Source organism: Dysidea avara, chromosome 12, assembly GCF_963678975.1.
Source record: "Dysidea avara chromosome 12, odDysAvar1.4, whole genome shotgun sequence".
Taxonomy (NCBI): domain Eukaryota; kingdom Metazoa; phylum Porifera; class Demospongiae; order Dictyoceratida; family Dysideidae; genus Dysidea; species Dysidea avara.
Genome location: NC_089283.1, coordinates 3,445,063 through 3,466,711, shown reverse-complemented (window position 1 = coordinate 3,466,711; position 21,649 = coordinate 3,445,063). Strand labels below are relative to the sequence as shown.

General features: G+C 38.7%; 2 protein-coding genes and 2 long non-coding RNA genes across 8 annotated transcripts in view; 3 read left to right on the top strand and 1 right to left on the bottom strand.

Moving 5' to 3' along the window:
• LOC136240184 (uncharacterized) overlaps positions 1 to 5,017 on the bottom strand; it is an 82,327-nt gene extending 77,310 nt beyond the window's left edge. Inside the window, exon 1 of the long non-coding RNA XR_010693715.1 lies at positions 4,907 to 5,017. This is a non-coding gene — a long non-coding RNA (uncharacterized lncRNA). The remainder of the gene's footprint in view (positions 1 to 4,906) is intronic.
• LOC136240161 (epidermal growth factor receptor-like) overlaps positions 1 to 21,649 on the top strand; it is a 93,959-nt gene that overhangs the window by 40,186 nt on the left and 32,124 nt on the right. Inside the window, exon 9 of the mRNA XM_066031060.1 lies at positions 26 to 188. Coding sequence (XP_065887132.1) covers positions 26 to 188 — 163 coding nt within the window. The remainder of the gene's footprint in view (positions 1 to 25; positions 189 to 21,649) is intronic.
• LOC136240395 (epidermal growth factor receptor-like) lies at positions 240 to 4,142 on the top strand. The gene is made up of 14 exons (XM_066031361.1): positions 240 to 316; positions 367 to 1,205; positions 1,259 to 1,400; positions 1,532 to 1,597; positions 1,647 to 1,760; positions 1,916 to 2,014; positions 2,061 to 2,246; positions 2,304 to 2,367; positions 2,424 to 2,591; positions 2,645 to 2,791; positions 2,849 to 2,946; positions 3,009 to 3,170; positions 3,223 to 3,261; positions 3,319 to 4,142. Exons 1-14 carry the CDS (start codon positions 266 to 268, stop codon positions 3,955 to 3,957), a joined length of 2,814 nt encoding a protein of 937 aa, XP_065887433.1. The 5' UTR covers positions 240 to 265; the 3' UTR covers positions 3,958 to 4,142.
• LOC136240182 (uncharacterized) lies at positions 16,493 to 18,750 on the top strand. Of its 5 annotated transcripts, none has more exons than XR_010693706.1 (7): positions 16,493 to 16,953; positions 17,072 to 17,231; positions 17,354 to 17,458; positions 17,509 to 17,868; positions 17,919 to 18,051; positions 18,474 to 18,538; positions 18,598 to 18,750. It is a non-coding gene; the product is annotated as an uncharacterized lncRNA (long non-coding RNA). The 5 variants fall into 5 exon arrangements; XR_010693709.1 differs by having other exon boundaries at positions 16,494 to 16,953; positions 17,715 to 17,868; positions 17,959 to 18,051; XR_010693704.1 differs by having other exon boundaries at positions 16,495 to 16,953; positions 17,715 to 17,868.

Genomic DNA, 21,649 nt, shown 5'->3' with positions numbered 1-21,649 from the left:
TGTAACAAGATGCTTCTTTTCCCAGTTGCTGCAGGAATGTCATGTCACAACCAGTGTAATGAGACATATCGGTGTTGGGGTCCAGCTGATACTGACTGTGTAGTGTGTAAAGTTTACCTGTACAGGAATGGAGCTGAACGTATCTGTGTTGAATCCTGTGAGTCCACTAGACTACAATCACTAAATGTGTAAGTGATGGTCCTGTAATGGGTATGATAATACATACTACATATTACATAGGTTTACACATGCTGACAACTCTACAATGACATGTGAAGTGTGTCATGAAGAGTGTAATGATACTTGTTCTGGTCCAGTAAGTTCATTACACGATAATATTTCATTAGTTTGTGTCATATATTACAGGCACCTAGTGATTGTTTTGGTCAATGTAAGAACTTTGCTATTCCCACTGCTGGCAATGCCATTACTTGTGTTTCACAGTGTCCATTAGGTACTTATCCTAATGACACAGACTTCTGTCTCCCTTGTAACAGTGTGTGTGTGCCACAAACTGGATGTAATGGTCCTAGTGATCGTTTAGAAGATGGTGGATGTAATCGTTGTTATCATGTGTTGAGAAATGAGAGTTTAGGTCAAGTTAGGTGTCTACTAGATGACGGTTGTATTGACAGAACATTTTTAAATCTTCCATTTGATCCTATTGAACCATTTCCATTTCCAACAAGATTTTGTGATCCTTGTCATGAACACTGTCAATCTTGTAGTGGACGTGAGGCCCACCAGTGCTCACAATGTGTGTTTGCATCAAGAGAAGACAGTCAAGGTCGTTCCATTTGTGTTGGTAGTTGTGAAGATGGAGAATATGTCAGTGCCAAACGTTGTCTATTATGTAATGAAGAGTGTGATGGATGTATTGGTGGGAGTCAACAAGAATGTATTGCTTGTCAGAATCTGAAAAACTTTTTGGGTGATGGTGACAGATTTGAGTGTAGAGCTTTTGGAACATGTCCTGATAACAAATATGAGAATTTGCTCAATTTAACATGTGATCAATGTCATCTTAATTGTGAAGAATGTGTTGGTCCAGAGTCCACTAATTGTACAATATGTAATGATGCAGGATATATTATCATTCCACCAGTAGATGAAGATGTAGAACTGCGTAATTGCTGTGATGCTGGCTTTATGGCAGTACAAGAAAATCAAACATGTATTCCAGAAGTATCTATTGCTCCAATTGTGTAAGTAATTGAATAGTTACATATATCGGTTTTAAATCACTATAATAATACAGGAGTGAAGACGAAACTCCAGTAGGTGTAGTGATAGGAGGAGTATTAGGTGGACTAGTACTGATAATTGTCATAATGGTAGTTGTCATACTTACCAGTCGTGCTATATACAAATCCTTCTTTGTGTCAGCTAAGTACAATGAGGTACGTGGAGTATATGTATTATGTAGATGTATGTACACCATGTACATATGTGGAATACACTAATACATTTTTGTCTATTGTCATCATTAGTGACCTATTATTATTGCAATGATTTTGTTTTGTTCTTATAGCAAGCTGGACAGCTTGAGAATCCATTGTATGATGTCTCACCTTTTGCACATATGAAATCAGAAGATGTGTGTGTTTGTTTGATTTGTTATACTTTAGTTTAACCATTTGTTTTAGATTATGCAACCTCCAAAAGCAGCACTCAATCAAGCCCGACTCATTATTGTACCAGAAATTGCTTTGGAGTTAGGAAAGGAACTTGGAAGTGGAACATTTGGAACTGTTTATAAGGTAAATAATTGTGTATGTAAATCACTAGTAAGTAAGACTTTCAGAACATTTTTGTGATATTGAGATGTTAAGAACAGTTTTTGGTATTGCTGTATGCTGTATTTGCTTGTATAATTTCCAGCCCTATTTAGTTTACTTTCCACTATTACCAACAGGGATACTGGCAACCTGAGGGTGATGCACACAAATACACAGTAGCCATCAAGGTGATGAATGAGAACACATCTCCGCAGAGTCAAACTGAACTATTGCAGGTATTAATCATTTGTTTGTGAGTTGTGTTTATTTTGTTTGTTACAGGAGGGTATCACTATGGCCTCCATTGATAATGAGTATGTTGTACGACTGTTCGGTGTTTGTCTTGGAACAAGAATGATGCTTGTGTCTGAGTTTGTGCCTTTTGGAGCTCTGATTGACCACTTGAAACAATTCAAGTCAGACTTCAATGCTAGAACACTGCTAACGTTTGCTGTGCAAATTGCATCTGTAAGTAACCATGACACCACATACGTAATTTTAATACCGTATCTACATCATATTTAGGGCATGAAATATTTAGAGTCTATCAGGATGGTGCATCGTGACTTAGCTGCAAAGAGTGTACTAGGTACTTACATATTAATTTGTAGTTAAGGTTCTACACACTCATACTTGAATTTTCAGTACAGGCACCTGAACATGTGAAAATTACTGACTTTGGTCTTACAAAGATCCTTGATGTTGGAGAGACTACCTTTAAATCAACTGGCGGTAAAGTTCCAGTAAGGTGGCTAGCACCAGAATCTCTTAGACACAGACTGTACACTCACAAATCTGATGTGTGGGCTTATGGTGAGTTAACACATACGCAAGTAATGATCCCATGTTATATTGTCTACAAACAGGAGTCACAGTGTGGGAGATACTTACGTTTGGTGCTAGGCCGTATCCTAATTTGCAAGCGCGCGAACTCCTTGGAGCAATCCAAAGTGGTGAAAGACTGAAGCAACCTGAAACTTGCACCCTTGATCTTTATGCTGTGCTGCTACGATGTATGTTTGCGAGATAACCATATTTCATTTGTGTAATCTATTAAAATGTCTTACTAGGCTGGCTGCTGGATCCTGAGGCTCGTCCAACATTTTCTGAATTGGAAACAATTATGGAGGAGTTTTTATCAGACCCACTGCGATACATTCTCACTGTGGTGCGTTATGCAGTTGCTGATAATAATAACCTACTGTTGCTATGTAAATGCATGCATTTTAGATTGATGACAGACTAGAAACTTATGCAAACTTGCCGACTAATACACTAAAGAGTGGAGAAAGTCCATATGAGAATCCATTTTTACTGACTAGTGGTGAGGCAGCCAGTGGCTACGAGATGCCATCTCCCTTCAACACTCTTCAATCCTCTGCCACTTGTGATGTATGTAAGAAAAAAATGAATTACTGTCTTTATGTCAACTTTGTTTTATTAGTATGACAATTTGAAAGATGGTGATGATCCTGAGAATGAAGTAAGTATACACAACTATCACTTCACAATGTATGTTGAATTTGCTCATTGTTCACAGTCAGCACCTAAAGGTTGCAAAGATATATACGATCCAAACTTTTTAAAGAGTGGTGACTATGAGCAGCCAACACAAGGACTGGAAACACTACCACAAGCACTTGATGATGGGTATGGTAGCATTCGGAAACCCGAACAACCGGATAACTCTTTTGGTGGTCTAAATGACATTTCAGTTGAGCCATCGAGTGTTGCTAATGAATATCTCAAGCCTGGTGACAGTCTTGGACATGACTACCAGAATCCTGTTGCCTTACATTCAGAAGATGAGGTTGATGGTGATCACGAATATCATGAGGTTGATGAAGATAAACCACAAAAAAGTCCTGATGATGGTTATGAGCATCCTCCTGACCTTGATCACGAGTACCATGAGATATCTGATCTGGGGGGCAATACTGCCACTCTTGATGGAAGCATCAAGCCACAATTTGATTCACCAGAGTATATGTCATCAGCACTACTAGAGAAGCATGGTAGTCAAATGGCTCTGATCAACTCTAACCAGAACAATAATGAAACTGAATACACAACTGTAACAGATGATATGCTTCTTCCTCCTCATAAGAGAGGCGACACAATGCAAAGTGGTATTTCAAGTAATTGTCAGAATTTACAAGGGTCTGACACTCAGTTATAACTAGATGTATTACACACACGCGCGCGCGCACGCACACACACGCATACACACATATTATGTTTATTCCTTTATTTTTTGTTGTTTTTGTGTAGTGGAACATGTGTACAAAATTATAGAGTTTGTCTACTAATATAATTTAAAATATTTGTGTAGAAATGAAGCAACCATGATGTAGAGTACTGGTGCAAACTTGTAATCATTACCTGGAAGGGAGGAATATATTCATTTTCAGCCTCAATAGCATAAATGCATCATTAACTATATAGAACAGTCAACAGATGTTTCTGATCCTATACCTGTATGATCATTTTAATTCAACAACAAAGTAAAAGAATGAGATGAGTGGTTAACTAACAATTTTATTAGATTTTTGAAATAAACACATTCTAACACAATTTGAAGTTATGATACATCATCTAGGAGCTACATTTTCAGACTCCTTTGCTACCAGAGATTCTCTATAGCTACTCAATTAAACTATTACAGTGTAATATTTTTTATATGAACATTTTCCTCTATTTTAGAGCAAACAAGATTTAGTGCCCATAAAGTATTGTGTTAAATGGGCTACAGCTCTTCCTATAACTTTTGCTTAGCCCCTTTAACACAATTGAACGTACTTGTAACACAGACAATTAAGTGCATTAAGGAATATGATAGTGTACAATACATTGGGCTCTCATTTGATCACACCTGCACGCACATTTTCAGGTTACATGTCAGACACTGCAGAAAAACTGGAGTGGCATCAACATCAACAAAGTCAATAATTCTCCACTTGTAGCTAAATATATATATATATATATATATATATATCAAGACTCAAGTCGCGCGGCCAGTAAAGCAGAAACGCGCGCCGCAGACAATAAATGACGCGACCACTACCTGAGGATTTTACAAGAACGAACGTTGTCAAATTCGGCCTTCCTGTAATCCACCCGTCACTTACGCTATCCCTCTGAAACTCTGGAGTTGAACTCATCGTGTCACTAGTAACTACCACACAAGCAGTGAAGCAAATCCATGTCGATTGTTTCGTGATCGAGGTTGCCGACATCAAAGGGGAAGTTTCATTTTTTATTATTTTTTTTATCGCATGCGGTTATACGCAACCGCAGGTGCGTTCCTTTGTGCATTCCGAACATTGATCGCCCTGTTATCGCTTCAGTATTCACTCAATCACCTCAAGATTCACATCATCGATTTCACCATACACGATTACCCTACAGTAGGCATTCCAGTATCCAAGATTTTTTAATAAAAAAATTCTCCGTATATTCCCCAATAGAACCCTGGCACAAAATGACAACTCGTGTTTAACTTGGGATTGCTCCGTCATCTGAGCTCCAATGAGGATGAAAATCGCTGTGGGGTTTGTCCACACGCTGATCATCATGAAAATCTTAGTTTTATCGTGTGCGTTACATATAAGTACGTTTTGTGTTGTTTTGTAATCTTTTCAAGCCTTGTAATATATGTAGAATACTTTAAAACTTAAAAAAACGTACTGTCGGGTGGAAGGTAGTCACTGGTGCTTACTTTAAAGTGCGTAGTTACTTCGCTCTGGTTAGCGATTTTCAGCTCCAGAGCAATTTTCTGTTGGCTGTGTCATCAGCTCAAAAGTATAAACCACTTCAAAGTCGGCATAACAATGCCATAATTGAAACCACAACTCCACCTTAGGTATTGTTGCATCATTGTGGCACCTCCACTTTAGTTGTTTACCTTTATAAGTTGTTAACTTGATGTTTTTACCAACTTGAGATAGCCACTTGCCTATATGGGTATACACCATTGTATTGAGAAGCGTGCAATAGGTGAAGCATATTTGCTCACCACAAAGTATACAAAGATCGCTGAGATCCAATAAGACCTGAAGTTACTCTCATTACATGTACAAACTTGCAGCTAGAAGCAACTGCAGTTTAAAGATAGTCCAGATTGCTAGATGGCTTCCTGATTCAATTGTGCCATTTTTCCCTTTAAAATGTATGGGGAGCCCTGGAGAAAAAATGTACCTTTTTTTAGTTTTTAAGCACTGTGCATGCCAAAGTAACTAATTCCAACCCAACAAACTATATATTTCTGAGATCGGCAATCAATACTCTATCTATTGAGCATATAAAAAGCCTGTTTTTCCAAAATTTAAAAATCGGGCTGGAATGCCTACCTACAGTCGTGATTTCAGCACCAAACGAAGTTTCAGTCGTCCTCAGTCGACCTAGAGGCCAAATACAAATCCCAGATTGTTGTTTTCCGCAATACTCGCTTGGCATGTAGGGCAATGTGTCTTTAAACTGTACTAAAAGTTTCGTTCAGATTGAAACATTTGTTTTCGAGAATGGCTAGTTTGAAATTTGAATTTAGTCGCCCCCACGTCATTTGCTCTCTAAGAATTTTACTCGGAATTTAAAGAATGACGCAGAGCACAACTGCGGTCACTGGGTATTGATGAACTGGCGCTCTATGTAGTTAATCAGTACATATAGCCACCAAGAAGTGTGCTGCCATAGATTATAGTCCATAGATATAATCTATGGTGCTGCATACCATCCTTCGTTTTTGAAATTAGTCGCCCCCACATAATTTGTCCTCTAAGGGCGCGGCTTAAAGAATGACACAAGAGTACAACTGCGGTTAGCAGTTGTTGACACAAGCTGTGAGTAATTAGCACATGTAGCTAGCTTAAAAGGAAGTGTGCAAAATCGCCTAATACAATTGTCACCATGCATTATTGCATTTTATAGCACGCCCACACAAAATTACACATGTAATTACAACATACAGAGGAGACACATGAATACCAAACACTTTTCACAACAGTAATGTAAGAATTGTACAATAATGACTGTAATATAACTGCTATGCAAATGTTTTCCAGTGGCCCGCCATGGTAGCAAGTCTCACATGACGGCATGTATATTCATCCAAACACAATGGGAGTAACGAGTAAGTATGATGACAACAAGTTGGTATGACTCCATTTGTAGAATCCAGATGAGTGGGTGTGGCTCCAGTATGTCTAAACAGTTAATAAACATTCCTGTTATAAATACGTGCTAGAGTTGCAATATAATAGTATAGTATTTAAATGCAATAATACATAGTCTCCATTGCATCACTATCAAACGACACTAAGTGGAGGATATTGTTGCATCTCTAGTATGTACACTCTATCAGTACAACCTGTTTTAATGGCCACTAGTATAGAAAGACAACCACTCTTGAAAAGCCAGTTCCAATTGAGAATTTATACACTGTTACCTGCTGAATGAGTGAAGGTGGCAATAAACAAGTTCCACCGTAATTTATACACGTGATCTGATCCTGTATATTCTGTCAGTGGATGAGATCCACTTGGCCAGGACAAAATGTGACTCAAGTGCCCTGGATGATCCATACTCAACCAACTTATGACCCAGTGGCACAATGGAACTGACTATTTATAGAGAATACAATTATATTTATTTCTAAGATGTGTGGATGTGTGGACACATTACAACACATTACATGTACATACAAAACATGCTACGTACTGTTTTAGCATTTCAAGTCACCACATTATACACGTACCAGTCAACAATGCTTCATAGTGCCCATCAGTAAACCCGAAGAAAAGTTACGAAAAATAAAAATTCACATAAGTACAATGAAACCTCATTAATATGGCAGGCTGTGGGACCAAAAACTTTGGCCTGAATAACAAGGTGGCCTTATGAATGAGGTCATAAGTAATGCTTAGCTATATTTGGAACCTACTAGAGGTGGCCAATATAATGAGGTGGTCTTATTAAAGAGGTGGCCACTAAGTGAGGTTTCACTGTACATATAGTTCACAATATTGTGAACAATATTAATGGTTAACAATATACACTGAAACCTGCAGGTCACTGTATTATTGTTGCCGTTACCTCTATTGAAGACTGATTATAGACTGATAACATTGTACAACAGTACAGACTTTATAGCCATACAATTATAGGATACGTTCTAACACTTACTTACAGTAACTATTACATCACGCATGATTACAACATCACAGCCTATTAATAGTTACAGTTATACTACATCTCCTTCCAAGCTGTAACACTAGTTTTTGTAACGTTGTGGAGGCCGAATCTCTGTGCCAGTTTTGGAACGAGTTTGTATCTGCCTCGGCACACTGGTACTGTTACTGACTGTTACAGCTTCAGAGTTTCCTGAGGTCCTGGTTCTCAAGTGAGAGCGATTTCGACGAACTTCTCCAGATGGCACTGTCACTATGTAAGATCTTGGTTCTGGTGCTGATGACACAATAGTTCCTTGAACTTGGCCATTCTGCATGTCTATCCAAACTGGAGTGTTCTCAGGAAGGTCAGGTAAGGATCTTGTTCTGTAACACTTGTCGTAGTTCCGTTTCTGATCATCTCTATACTTCCTCTCCCTTTCTCTGAATTCTTTCAGGTAGGGCCAATCTGGCTGAAAAGCTCTAGTGTGTTGAGGAACATCTGTCCTGATAACTCGTCCCATTAAAAGCTCTGCAGGGCTGAGTCCACACCATGGCAATGGGGTTGCTCTATAATTGAGTAAAGCTAAATAAGGATCAGGGGAATTGACAAAAGAGACTTAACAGTCCTTACTGCTCTTTCCGCTTGTCCATTTGACTGGTGATAATGAGGAGAACTGGTCACATGTTGAAATCCATAAGTTAAGGAAAACTTATTCATTTTTTCTGAGGAATATTGTGGTCCATTGTCTGTAATGAGAGTAGCAGGAATACCATGCCTTGAAAATATGGCTTTGAGGTGAGTGATTACACTTGAAGAAGTGGTAGAGGTTAATTTCTCTATTTCAACAAATCTTGAAAAGTAGTCAACCACTAGCAAATAAGTTGATTTCTTGTGTTCAAACAAATCTGATGTCACTCTTTCCCATGGATGACTGGGAAGGGGAGATTGAAGCAATGGCTCTCTCGGTAGTATTGCTGACTGCTGGCATTCTAGACAGGATCTCACAAATTCTTCCATGTCACGGGATACCCCAGGCCACCAAACGGAAGTGTTAACTCGAAGTCGGCATCTCTGGATACCTTGATGTCCCTGGTGTATCTTTTGTAGTGTCTCGTGTTTCATCTTATCTGGTACAACTATTCTAGTGCCATACAACAACAGATTATCACACAATGATAGCTCACCACGGAACTGCCAGTATTTGCTCAAAACTCCTTTTGGCTTGTGGGTTGGCCAATCTGATTTACAATACTCAATCAACTTGGCACAAACATCGTCACTAGCTTGAGCTTGTCGGTAAATTTGTAGTCTATCTTTGCTAGCTGGCAATAGGTCAGTAAGAGTGTGAATAAACAGTTCAATGTCTCTGGCTGACAGTTTGGTAAGAGAATCTAGTTGATTATTCACCGGAGCTCTGGAAAGTGTATCAGGAGTGTACAATTCTTTCCCTGGAACGTGCTTGATGGTATACTCAAATCTCATCAGACGAAGACGAAAACATAACACTCTGGGTGGTAAAGAGTCTAAACTTTTCTTTCCCAGTATAGGGACCAAAGGTTTGTGGTCTGTTTCCAGTAGAATCTGCTTCCCAAGGACATACTCTGAGAATTTCTCACAAGCCCAAGTAATGGCGAGTGCCTCCTTTTCGATCTGTGCATATCTTCGCTCTGTGTCAGTCAATGAGCGAGAGGCAAAAGCTATGGGCTTCCATTCACCATTGTGCCTCTGTAGTAGCACAGCTCCTAATCCATAAGATGAGGCATCTGCACTGATCTTAGTATCAGCTGTCACATCGTAGTGAGCAAGTACTTTGGGAGTAGCAAGTTCAGCTTTCAACTTCTCAAAGGATTCAGCTTGTGGTTGCCCCCAAATCCATGTTCTCTTAGGACTAAGAAGCTCTCGAAGTGGTTGAGACAGTTCAGCTAGGTTTGATGAAAATTTGCTCATTTGATTAATCATTCCTAGAAATCGTCGAAGTTGTGTGACATTTGTTGGTGGACTCATGTGAGTAATAGCTCTTGTCTTCTGAGGATCCTGAGAAATTCCATCGCTGCTGATGATGTGACCTAAAAAAGATACACATGTTTGGTTAAACACACATTTATCACCGTTCAAAGTTAGTCCAGCTTGTTGAATTGCTTGGAAAGCTGCTCTGAGTCTACTGTCATGTTCTCTCTGGTTGCAGCCAAAAATTAAGACATCATCAATGTGGCAAACAATTCCAGGTAGACCAGCAAGGATGTTACACATACGTCTCTGGAAATGTTCTGGTGCACTGCAGATCCCAAAAGGTAATTTATTAAAGCAAAATCTCCCAAATGGTGTAAGGAATGTAGTCAGGAGTCGGGAGTCTGGGTCTAAAGGAATTTGCCAAAAGCCACTGTTTGCGTCTAATTTTCAGAAAACTTTTGCTCCTGATAACTGAGCTAGGGTGGTTTCAACTTTTGGAAGAGGGTGAACTTCTCTTAAAACACTTTCATTCAGGGGTTTCAAGTCTACACATATCCTCACTTCTCCGGAGCTTTTTGGAACAACCACCATGCCTGCACACCAGGGTGTTGGTGTCTCCACTTTTGAAATAACTCCCAACCTCTCCATTCGGTCCAGTTCATTTCGAACTTTAGATCTCAAAGGAATAGGTATGTGTCTGGGTGTAAACAGGGCATAGGGTTTTACATCTGGTTTCAGTCTGATAGTGTAGCATTCCTTCATGTTGCCTAAACCTGTGAATAGGTCAGGAAATTGATCTGGAATAGTCTTCTCTATGACATCAATTTGAGGTAACATCTGCAGTTGTCTGATAGCAGGTAAGCCTAGTAGGTTACTTCTCAAATTGCGAATGATGTAAATCTGCTGAGTACAGGATTTCCCATTGAGTGTCAATGTCAGACTGACAATGTCAGACTGACTGTCCCTAGGACATCTAGTGGTTTACGATCTGGTCTGCAAAGCCTTTGTTTTGCTTTTCTCAGTTTGCCTGGATGACTCAGCAAATTCCATGCTGATTCAGACATTGCAGTAACTTCTGCACCAGTGTCAACTTTAAACAACACCTTCTTGTTTTTCACCATGACTTGCACATTCCAGCTTTCTGGCACATTTTTGGTATGTGCTTGCTCATCACCTACTGTGTTCAGGTAAACAACATCTGTGTAGAGATCGTCACTGTTAAGGTCAAAGTCTTGATCACTGTCACTCTCCTGGTCTCTTGTAGATAGTTCCTTCATGTCTGAGGTCACACTGGCCATTGTCTTGGACAGACACTGTTTGCTGTAGTGACCCTGACGTCTGCATCGGTGGCATGTAGCATCTCTAGCAGGGCACTGTTGTTTGGGGTGAGAGTCTTTTCCGCATCTTCTGCACTTTGGAGGTAGACTTTGTGTCTTTGAAGGCAACTGTCTAGCTGCAGGTTGTTTCCATTTTGGAGGCTTCATTTGTTTGTGGGTGGAGGTGTGGCCTTTCCTCACTGCATCCATCTGGTGTTCCCTGGATGTTTCAGAGCATACTGCTGTTCTTGCACTGCTGCTCTTTGCCTAACCATTGTCTCTGCCTGTTGCAAGTTAAGTCCATGTTCCATCTGTAGTCGCTCAGATAGCTGTTTGTCGTGGATTCCAATGACTAGGCGATCACGGATCATCTCATCTCGTAAATTCCCGAACTCGCAGTTGTCAGCTAGCAGATGAAGCCTTGTGATGAACTGCTCAGCCAATTCGTCTGAAAGCTGGCGTGCTTGGTTAAATGTAGCACGTTCATAGACGAGATTTTTCGTACTTTGAAATATCCATCGAACTTCTCTAACACTTTGCTGTAATCCGCTCTATCTTCGTCGGTTATGAGAGTAGTAGCTAAAGCCACTCCAAGTCATACCTTAGTTTCTGGTCACTCCCAAACCTACAAATGGATGCGGGCGGGCGGATGATCAGGACTTCAGGACTATAGACTCTACTGTGACAATATACTGTATGGTATTATTATTTGCTCAATTTAGCAAATTCATGTTGATTTTATACTTAACCAACAACATAAGTAGTTGTGCTTCGGCAAAAAATGCACTAGGAAAGTTGTTGATGGATCATGGCTAGCTATACACTGATGTATAGCATTTAAGTATATATTTATTTCTTTATTTAGAATATACTATAGGAAATGTTTTGCTCATGTAGCTACTTATGCTTTCCAAGTGAAATAAATGTCTCATTAGCTATGTCAGGAAAGTATTACTATGACTTATAGCTAAGTTGTTCAAATGATCATGATACACAATGAAATTTAACTTCTATTTTCACATCAGAAATTCTTCATTCAAATGTAAAGTCTTAGCCCACTAGCTATGTGTTTCCAGCCTTCTATTCAGTAACCTTGAGAAAAGTAACTGTCAAAGTTTTGAGTCATTGAGTGCTCCAGACTACTGTTTTTTAGTGATCATCTGGGAATGTTTAAACTATAAGGGTTTCTACTTGCCAATCTAATTTTAGTTATGGAAAAGTTTAAGTTTAAGCTCACCGAATGTTGCCGGCTTTCCATACCCCTGTAGTGTTCAGTGATAAGGAATTAGACTAATCATTAGAGGACTACATTTGAATTATAAAGTTAAAGCTATGGCCCATCTGCATGGACTAGTAGTTAATGCTACTGAAATTACTTTGGTTACAGAAGCATTAGTAACAGTTATAATCTGAACAGCTATATAATCAAAGACAAAACTAGCTATAGTTAGAAACATTTTATTAGTGTGGCATATATACCTAATATTAGAGTTATGAGTAGTGTGACTGCTCTATTGGAATCCCTGAATGCTCTATTAGAGTATATCGATCTTTTGCAGTAAAAAATAAGTGTCTTGCTGCGTCACGTGCACTTAAGCACCTGTAATATTAATAATAGTCCTCATAAACTAGGGTTTCAGGTTTACCATGCGGGCGGGTGACCAGAAACTAAGGTGTGACTTGGTGTGGCCTAATACTGCCTCTGCATCTTCGCCCATACAATACAGTAAACTGCTCACTTGTCGTTCGGCTGATTCTTTTGATAGTCCGGAAGCAAGGCGATACTGTTCGAAACGGCTTCTCCATTTCTTCCACTCTTCAGGTTTTCTGAAATTAAACAGTGCTGGAGTACGGAGACTGAGACTAGCCATGACTTGAAGAAGTTAAAGCTGCACTTCTGACACCATGTATTATTGTTGCCGTTACCTCTATTGAAGACTGATTATAGACTGATAACATTGTACAACAGTACAGACTTTATAGCCATACAATTATAGGATATGTTCTAACACTTACTTACAATAACTATTACATCACGCATGATTACAACATCACAGCCTATTAATAGTTACAGTTATACTACAGTCACTTCTTATGGAAGATTGGTCTCTACACAAAATGACACATTCAGAGATTGTATTTAGATGGATGATACAGTAATGCATTGTGACTTCAATACTCGTGATGTGTCACTGCTAGGCAGCAACCATATACACGGCACTGCCACATCGCACTTGCTTGCACACACAATTTTGCTAAAGATTTTACAAATTGATAATTAAGGGGTGTGGCAACTAGCTGTTTCACTCGCAAGACTGTGTGGCAGCTGTTTCCCTTCTGTACAAGTGGCCACCAAGACAGGTCCACTGTGGATGAAAGCCAGGCATTAGATATTTGGTATTTCATGTGTTGAAGACATTCCAGGGCTTCTGGTAGTCTCAAATTTCACCACAGTTTAACTCAGGCAGTGTTGTGGTCACCACTAAACTACTGGAATGCTGTGTTATGTTCATCTTATGCTTGGCTACTATATTGTAGAACTGAAATGGATACTCTGAAAAATATATCCTATGGATAATGACTTCATCACTTTCTTCATCAGGAGCTTATAAGGACCAATAGTGAAACTTTTTACACTTGGGGCTGACAGTCAACTGCCTATGTCTGAAGCAGTGCTTTTGGTGCTCTAACAGATTGGCTGCCCCCTTGCTGCCAGCACTCACTGTCTCATATGCTGTCATACACTAAATCCATCTCTATAGCCAGTTAGAACAGCATGCTTCTTACCTTTTTTTAAGGCCGCATAATGCAGCCACCTCTTTAAAAGGCAAGGTCAGAAAATTTTGTCCCTACGGCTTGAATAATGACCAGTTTTCACTGTACTATTAGTGATTAGTGATCATGGGGGATTATTTATTAAGATACTAAGATATACAAATGCTACAACCTCTAAATATAGCAGTAAATTTTTTACCCTGGTCCAATGTCTCGTAATAATCGTGACTTCGTGAGAGACTCTACTGTGACAAATACATGTTTATCATATGTGCTAATCGCCTTTTTACAATTAAGTTTTACAACACAAATACATGTATAGTTAAACTCACCAATTGCGACTAAATCCCTTCAACACAAAAAGACAAGTAATGAGACAACCTTGGAGACAACAGCCACACAAGCCTATTCTGGTGCGTTTATTTAGTAGTAATATAAATTTTAAAGGCGTTTATTTACAACAGGACATAATTACGCGCCCCTCTATTGTCTCTGTACATTATTATCCACCCCAAAAACACCTTCGCTGTAAAAAAGGCGCGCCCAAGAAACTACAAGTACCTGGAACCCAATGTAAAAAAACAAAAAGAAAACAGCTCAGCTGAAGTGAAAAGTAACTGGTAACTTAAAGAGCTGATATCTGAAGCAGCCAAGAATACAATTACTTAAGTTTAATCCATGCAAGAACACCTTGGCTATAAAACAGGTGTGTACATGAAAGTAACTGGCAACTGAAATGGCTGATATCTGAAGCGGCCAAGAATGAATGGTCATATACAACTAATTCAAAAATTTAACACTGAACCTTTATAATTCGGCTGTGTTTTATATTCACTCTTGCTGCATCGTAAAGTAATTTCTTTAACTCTAATTGGCTGGTAATTTGGCCGCCTTTTTTTGCTCTATTATACTGACTATTAAAAAAGGCGGCCAAATTACCAGCCAATTAGAGTTAAAAGAAATTACTTTACGATGCAGCAAGAGCGAATATAGAACACAGCCGAATTATAAAGGTTCAGTGTTAAATTTTTGAATTAGTTGTATATGACCATTCATTCTTGGCCGCTTCAGATATCAGCCATTTCAGTTGCCAGTTACTTTCATGTACACACCTGTTTTATAGCCAAGGTGTTCTTGCATGGATTAAACTTAAGTAATTGTATCTTGGCCGCTTCAGATATCAGCTCTTTAAGTTACCAGTTACTTTTCACTTCAGCTGAGCTGTTTTCTTTTTGTTTTTTTACATTGGGTTCCAGGTACTTGTAGTTTCTTGGGCACGCCTTTTTTACAGCGAAGGTGTTTTTGGGGTGGATATCACTCATTTTTGTCAGTGATAGACTCTACATTTGGTTTAAAAGGTAATTTTTTTTGGAAATGAGCAATTAACATTAATGCAGAATATTATCTTGGAGAGTCAGTAAAATCCATACATAATAATGATTGTTTCATAACACCGTAAATTCGGAAGTATGAATTTACGGTGTAGTATGACTGTTCTATTAGAGTAAATCTATCCTTACTGCCTGCATGTGACGAATATATCTCATATCTGTGCATGTTAAATGCTTCAGACACCTAATTAAACTTGCAAGTGACTAATTAGTTTACAGTTGCTACACAGCTATAAATACATTTGTAATTGTTATCACCATAATCGTTTATCATGTTATAACCATTTTTTATTATTTTGGTCACAACTTCAGGATTAGAGCAGCAGAGAAAGGAATAGAGGACTCAATCATCAAGACTTGTATATGGGAGATGGAACAGTATTGCGATGGACAATGCCGGTACTAACCCCTCAAGGGTGTTGCAGTACAGTATAGATGCAAGACCAGAGCCTCGATCGTCGCCTTTTGACTGTGGTCACAACTTCAGGATTGGAGCAGCAGAGAAAGGAATGGAGGACTCAATCATCAAGACTCGGGGAGATGGAATAGTATTGCCAAGGATAATGCCAGCACTAACCCCTCAAGGTTGCCACAGTGCAGTATCGATACAACCACTCCAACCAGTGCATAAGACCAGTGCCTCGATCATCACCTTTTGACTGAAATTTTTATACTTGATGAAGCAATTAAAACAAAAAAGTTGTAGTACTTATACTTTCCTGAGGGAGCATGCCCCCAGAGTCCCAGACTCCCTTGCCTGTTCAGCAGAATAATAGGATTGAGCCTTACTACCACTTTCACCTTTATTCTTGGCCCGGATGTACATATCGGCAACATAATACAGTAGCTGTAGATAATGCCCCTAGGCAGAGCTATAGGGGTGGGAATTTTTCCCTACTATCACACTATCACAGTAGTTCTTCTCGCAGTTCTTTGCCTGGCCATCATCAACTGCTGTGAAAACATTACTGTCGTCCCCCAGACCCTTCCTCAAGCATACTTACCACACAAAAATAACTTAGTTTAGCAGTGCACAAACAATTATTGATAGCATATGTACACTTACCGCATTGTTGAACCATGTATACCACCAGAATCCACCGGATTGACAACTAACACGTGATGTATTTAGGGGAAATCTTGTGGAAAGTCCCTAATTACCTTAAGCGGACACTCGTGATACGTGGTTTTAAATTGAATGGTTTAAGAATGTAACTAGATGGTGAGGCGTACTTTAATTGGCTCGACTTTACTGAGAAACTCGAGCCCCTCGTGAGAAACTACATCGCTTGAGCAACGCTTGAAAAAGTAAGAGTCAAGAATACTGAGGGACTCTATGATATATGCCGGTCTTGAATGCTAACGAAACGAGGAGTGAAGTTTGTGCAACGTGTCACATCGCCACACACTGATTCACCGTGTTTGTGCGATAGGGTTTTTGGACCTGTCCACCAGATGTTGAAAGGAAATTCATTCCACCACATGTTGAAAGGAAATTTATTCCAACTTGTGAAGTTATTGGTATACTCATTGTTGGGGTCCATGGGGACATCGATGATCATTTACCAGTCAGCTGTAAGTAATGTCATAACAGAAGGAAAGGAACCATTTCCATACCCCTATGGCATCCCGATTTTCCTGGTCAATTTATGTACACTCAACCACAGATCGAAATGTAGAACTTTGGTTGCAGGTGGAAAATAAACACCTTTTTACTCAGTTACAAGAGATTCACCCAGCTGGGATAAAATGTTGACGTGAATGTCATTAGTACTAACTTGTTCATCAGGTATTGGACAATTCCAAGTGTCCAGATTATGCAGTTGTCCTCTTGTTCAAGTTTACACATTTAGGCAAGTTCCACAACGTCCTATAATCTATTACTATATCAGTGTGAAATAATGCTTATATAATATTTTTCATATTCCAGGCTTTAGGTGTATTGTATTTAACACCTGTTTGTTGGTTTTTGCAGGCCATCTGGTCATACTGGTTTATCCACTAGCAGTTGAATGTGATCATGGTACATATGTAAGTTGAGACCATGCAAGAACAAAGATACAGGTGTCATGAATTTCAGGTCAGTTAACGTTCAGAGGAATTGTATTATTGCAATTGTTCTTTTTGTAGTTATCAATTATCAGTGACCAGTTTGTGATAGCCTACTTTTGTTTGACCAATGACCTAATGTTCTGGTTTACATGCTTACCCAACAGTTATGTTACTCACTTAACCTGCATATGGGATATATATATTTTTTAGTTCATTTTGATTATCCATCCTTTATTGGTACAGCCTGGCATATTGATTTTTTGCACATTCTCTTTTTAATTCAGTGCCTGCTGGATTGCTTCGTCAGATATCGAAACAGGTGTCTTTGGTGTTGCGACCGATGTTCCAGTTCAGTTTGCATGTGTGTTTAATTTAAGGTTGACTTCAGTGCCTGCTTATTCTTTTACAGGTCTCGGTATCGAGTGTCATGAATTTCAGGTCAGTTGACGTACAGAAGAATTGTATTATTGTAATTGTTGCTTTTGTAGTTATCAATTATCACTGTATACTAGTGATGTGAATTTGCAGGTCAGTCTACTCAGATGTATCGGGTATAGTGTTGATGGGTTCAAACAAATATCCAGTGTAGACTGTAGTGGCATCAAGGGTGTTAATTTCTAGGTCAGTTTACATGTTGTGATGTTAGTGATTTTTTCCTAGTACCCAGATGTTAAGTGTATTGTATTTAATGCCTAGCTACCTGTTATGTTTTTAAATTATGGTATATCAGTGTAGACGGTACAACAGTAAGCCTTCTGTGTTGTAGTAACTATTTGTTTCATAATTATGCTGTTGTCCCGGAATGGCACAATTTTTGGGCAACCAGTGTGAAGTCCAGTGGTACAAACATTGTATTATGACCAAGTTGTGATAGCGTACTTTTGTTTGACTAATGTCCTAATGTTCAGGTTTGACATGCTTACCCAACAGTTATGTTATTCATTCACTTAGCCTGGGATATAATTTTTGTTCATTTTGATTATCCATGCTATTATTGATACAGCCCGGCATATTGATTTTTTATACATTCTCTTTTAATTTAGTGCCTGCTGGATTGTGTCATCAGATATCGAAACAAGTGTTTTTGGTGTTGCGACCAATGTTCCAGGTCAGTTGCATGAGTGTTTAATTTAAGGTTAACTTCAGTGCCTGCTTATTCTTTTACAGGTCTCAGTATCGTCATGCTGACATACAAGAAATCATCACTATTGTTGGAACTATTTTTAGTCAAGTCTTGATGTGATGTTGATTAACGTTGTTATACATTGTTGTATGTTTACCATATGGCAAGAAATTTTCATGGCCATCATGAAATTTGAATATTGTGTAAGTTGTGTGGAACAACCCCAACTCATACATGGTCACTGGCAAACCACGAACCACATTCGAGCCACAACACCACGAACCACATTCGAGCAACCATTACAAAATTTTGTTGCACCATTTGTGTGTGCATAATACTTAATGAAAGCCACAGCACAAGCTACATGGTAAACACTACATAGAGGTGGTAACCCCTAAAGGCTTGCTACCTTTTGTATTCAGGCCTTTGTGGTTAATCTATTAAAAATTACATGTAAATAGAGAATTGAAGAGTATGCTTAAAGCACCTTCGCTAGTGATTTTGTTCTTCACACCATAAGACAACTGGCGATTTATAAACGCTCGATTGGGGTGTGGCACTAAATGGAATTTAAAAGATTTCTGCTTAAAACGCCATCCCTAGGGAACTTACGGTTCAGCACGTTGTCACAACTTGTTTATCAGGCATTAGAGTTTGTGTCCACGTCGTGCCTTTAAAAGTTATTGTAGGGATTAGAGGTTTGATTGAAGAAAATACGCGTATAGGCAAACCAGGATTGGATAATGTCAGTGCTAGATGGACTATACAAACACGACTATGTTGACTGGTATAACGTGACAGTAGTTGTAACATAAGGTAGAGAAATAAAGTGAAATACGCCTATTTTTTATTTTGCGATGGTTACTTTTTTATTTTAGCGAGGTCGCAAGAAAACTATGATGATGACTCCTAAAGATTTTTTTAGCACGTAACGCAATACAAATCTATTGAGAGATGTTGCGTAATCTAGGACTAATGTTGCGAAACCGGCCCTACACGTAAATAACTCACAGTAGTTGCCGCGCGTCTTTTAATTGGGCGTGCGCTTTATAGTTTCTTGGCCGCGCGACTCACTACCGTGAGTCTTGATTATTATTATTTATTTATTATTATTATTATTAATAAATACTTGCACACTTACATACTTAAATACTTGCCTTTTCTTTACTATTCTCATTTCATTTGCGTAGCTTCTTCACTTGAATTAGTCAATGCTTGAAGTAGATCGAGATTCTCTAATAGAACAGTCACATTTCTACAAGTGCCATATTTTTATATTGTAAAGTCTGTAAGTAGCTAGTAATTTAAACCATACAATCCGATGCTAAGCAGAAGTTGTAACTATGCTAAATATTAATTGCTGTGTTACAGCTGTTTTGTGACTGCTCTAATAGAGTATCTTGATCGTTTCAATGCAGTACAAGATGAAAGGCAAAGTGTTGTTAAGGGTTTACTAGTTAAAATGGGTGTTAGTTGACTGCAGTTGCATGCCACTAACAGGGCCGTCCAGAGAAATTAGAGGGCCCAGGGAAAAGAGTTAAAAAGGGGCCCAGGGGTAAGGAAGGGTCTAGATCCTGACTGCTCTATTAGAATATATCGATCTTTTTTTAAACAGGTATTCAAGTGGCCCCTTTCGGGCTGTGGTAGGGGGCAAAATACCCCAGTTACCCTCAATGTGGGCGGCCCTGGCCACTAAAATTACAGTTATATTTTAATATTCTGTCACTGTAATCTGGGGTTTCTGTCAAAACCATGGAAATTCACCTACTGTTATCAACAGTGCATTGCTTATTCTAACAAAAAGTATTGAAATCCCATCCAAAAACAGCTTATAGCTGTAAAAAAAGTGCGCATCCAAGTAAAGCAGAGTTAACTGCGACAAAAAGTAATGATATCATAATGCGGCCATGTGCGAGGTGTGCAAGTTGTAAAATTAATATTAGCTAATCAGATAATACAATGTTATTGTTAAAGTGTTAATGAAAACTATGTGATGCTGCTAGTTTTTAAATGTGTGAGCATCTTCATAAATGCCACATAAATTTAATTCTCAATAAAGCAATGTGGTATAGATTCTCTGATAGTAATAAATAGTTTGAGTTTGGCCGCCTTTCCTGTATACAGCAATGCTACGAACAAAGGAAAGGTGGCCAAACTCAAACTATTTATTACTATCAGAGAATCTATACCACATTGCTTTATTGAGAATTAAATTTATGTGGCATTATGAAGATGCTCACACATTTAAAAACTAGCAGCATCACATAGTTTTCATTAACACTTTAACAATAACATTGTATTATCTGATTAGCTAATATTAATTTTACAACTTGCACACCTCGCACATGGCCGCATTATGATATCATTACTTTTTGTCGCAGTTAACTCTGCTTTACTTGGACGCGCACTTTTTTTACAGCTATAAGCTGTTTTTGGATGGGTATATATATACGTTAATGAGTTATGGTTGTGTAACTAGTTGCTTTCATTATCAATAATTGTATTGGTTCAGTTGTGTTTGTGCATCCCCTGTCACACTTACTTGCAATTGGCTTCGCGTATAGCTATGTAATGCATGCAGGTCATTTCAGCAACTTTGACATACATTTAAGAAGTGTAGCTATATGCCTTACAAAGTAGACATATGGGTATAAACGGACTACATAACATCCCATGCCATTTTGTAGAGATCATTGAGTTATAAGGTTTCAAATACTAAGTAGTTAATGGGTGGCATATTTGATTCTGGCTGGCGTGGGATTGCAGCTGTAAATTCAACTATACTATCTGACACGTGTACCATTAATTGTAACAGAACTACATAAGTATATACAAAGTACTGATTTCCAATTCAATATAATCCATGCAGCTTAATGAAAAGGTATATGGCATTCCTAGTTAACTACATACTTATATAGCAGCCTTTTTGCCTTACATTGTGGAGCTCCACTGGCCAAAAAATCAGTTACCTTGATAATGTGCTATGCATCTATAGCTAGTAAGTAGTTTGACAGGAATTAAATCTGCGTTACCCTAATCGTTGTCCGTTATAGTGCATCATGCATATGGGTACTTTCAAGAGGGCTTTAATTTGGC

What these genes read in the sequence shown, in the direction of transcription:
- LOC136240395 (XM_066031361.1), top strand. Translation starts at nt 266, where the DNA reads ATGACATGTGAAGTGTGTCATGAAGAGTGTAATGATACTTGTTCTGGT. An exon ending in TGTCAGCTAAGTACAATGAG is followed by an intron (nt 1,401 to 1,531) that starts GTACGTGGAGTA and finishes TTGTTCTTATAG; the next exon opens with CAAGCTGGACAGCTTGAGAA. An exon ending in CATTTGGAACTGTTTATAAG is followed by an intron (nt 1,761 to 1,915) that starts GTAAATAATTGT and finishes TATTACCAACAG; the next exon opens with GGATACTGGCAACCTGAGGG.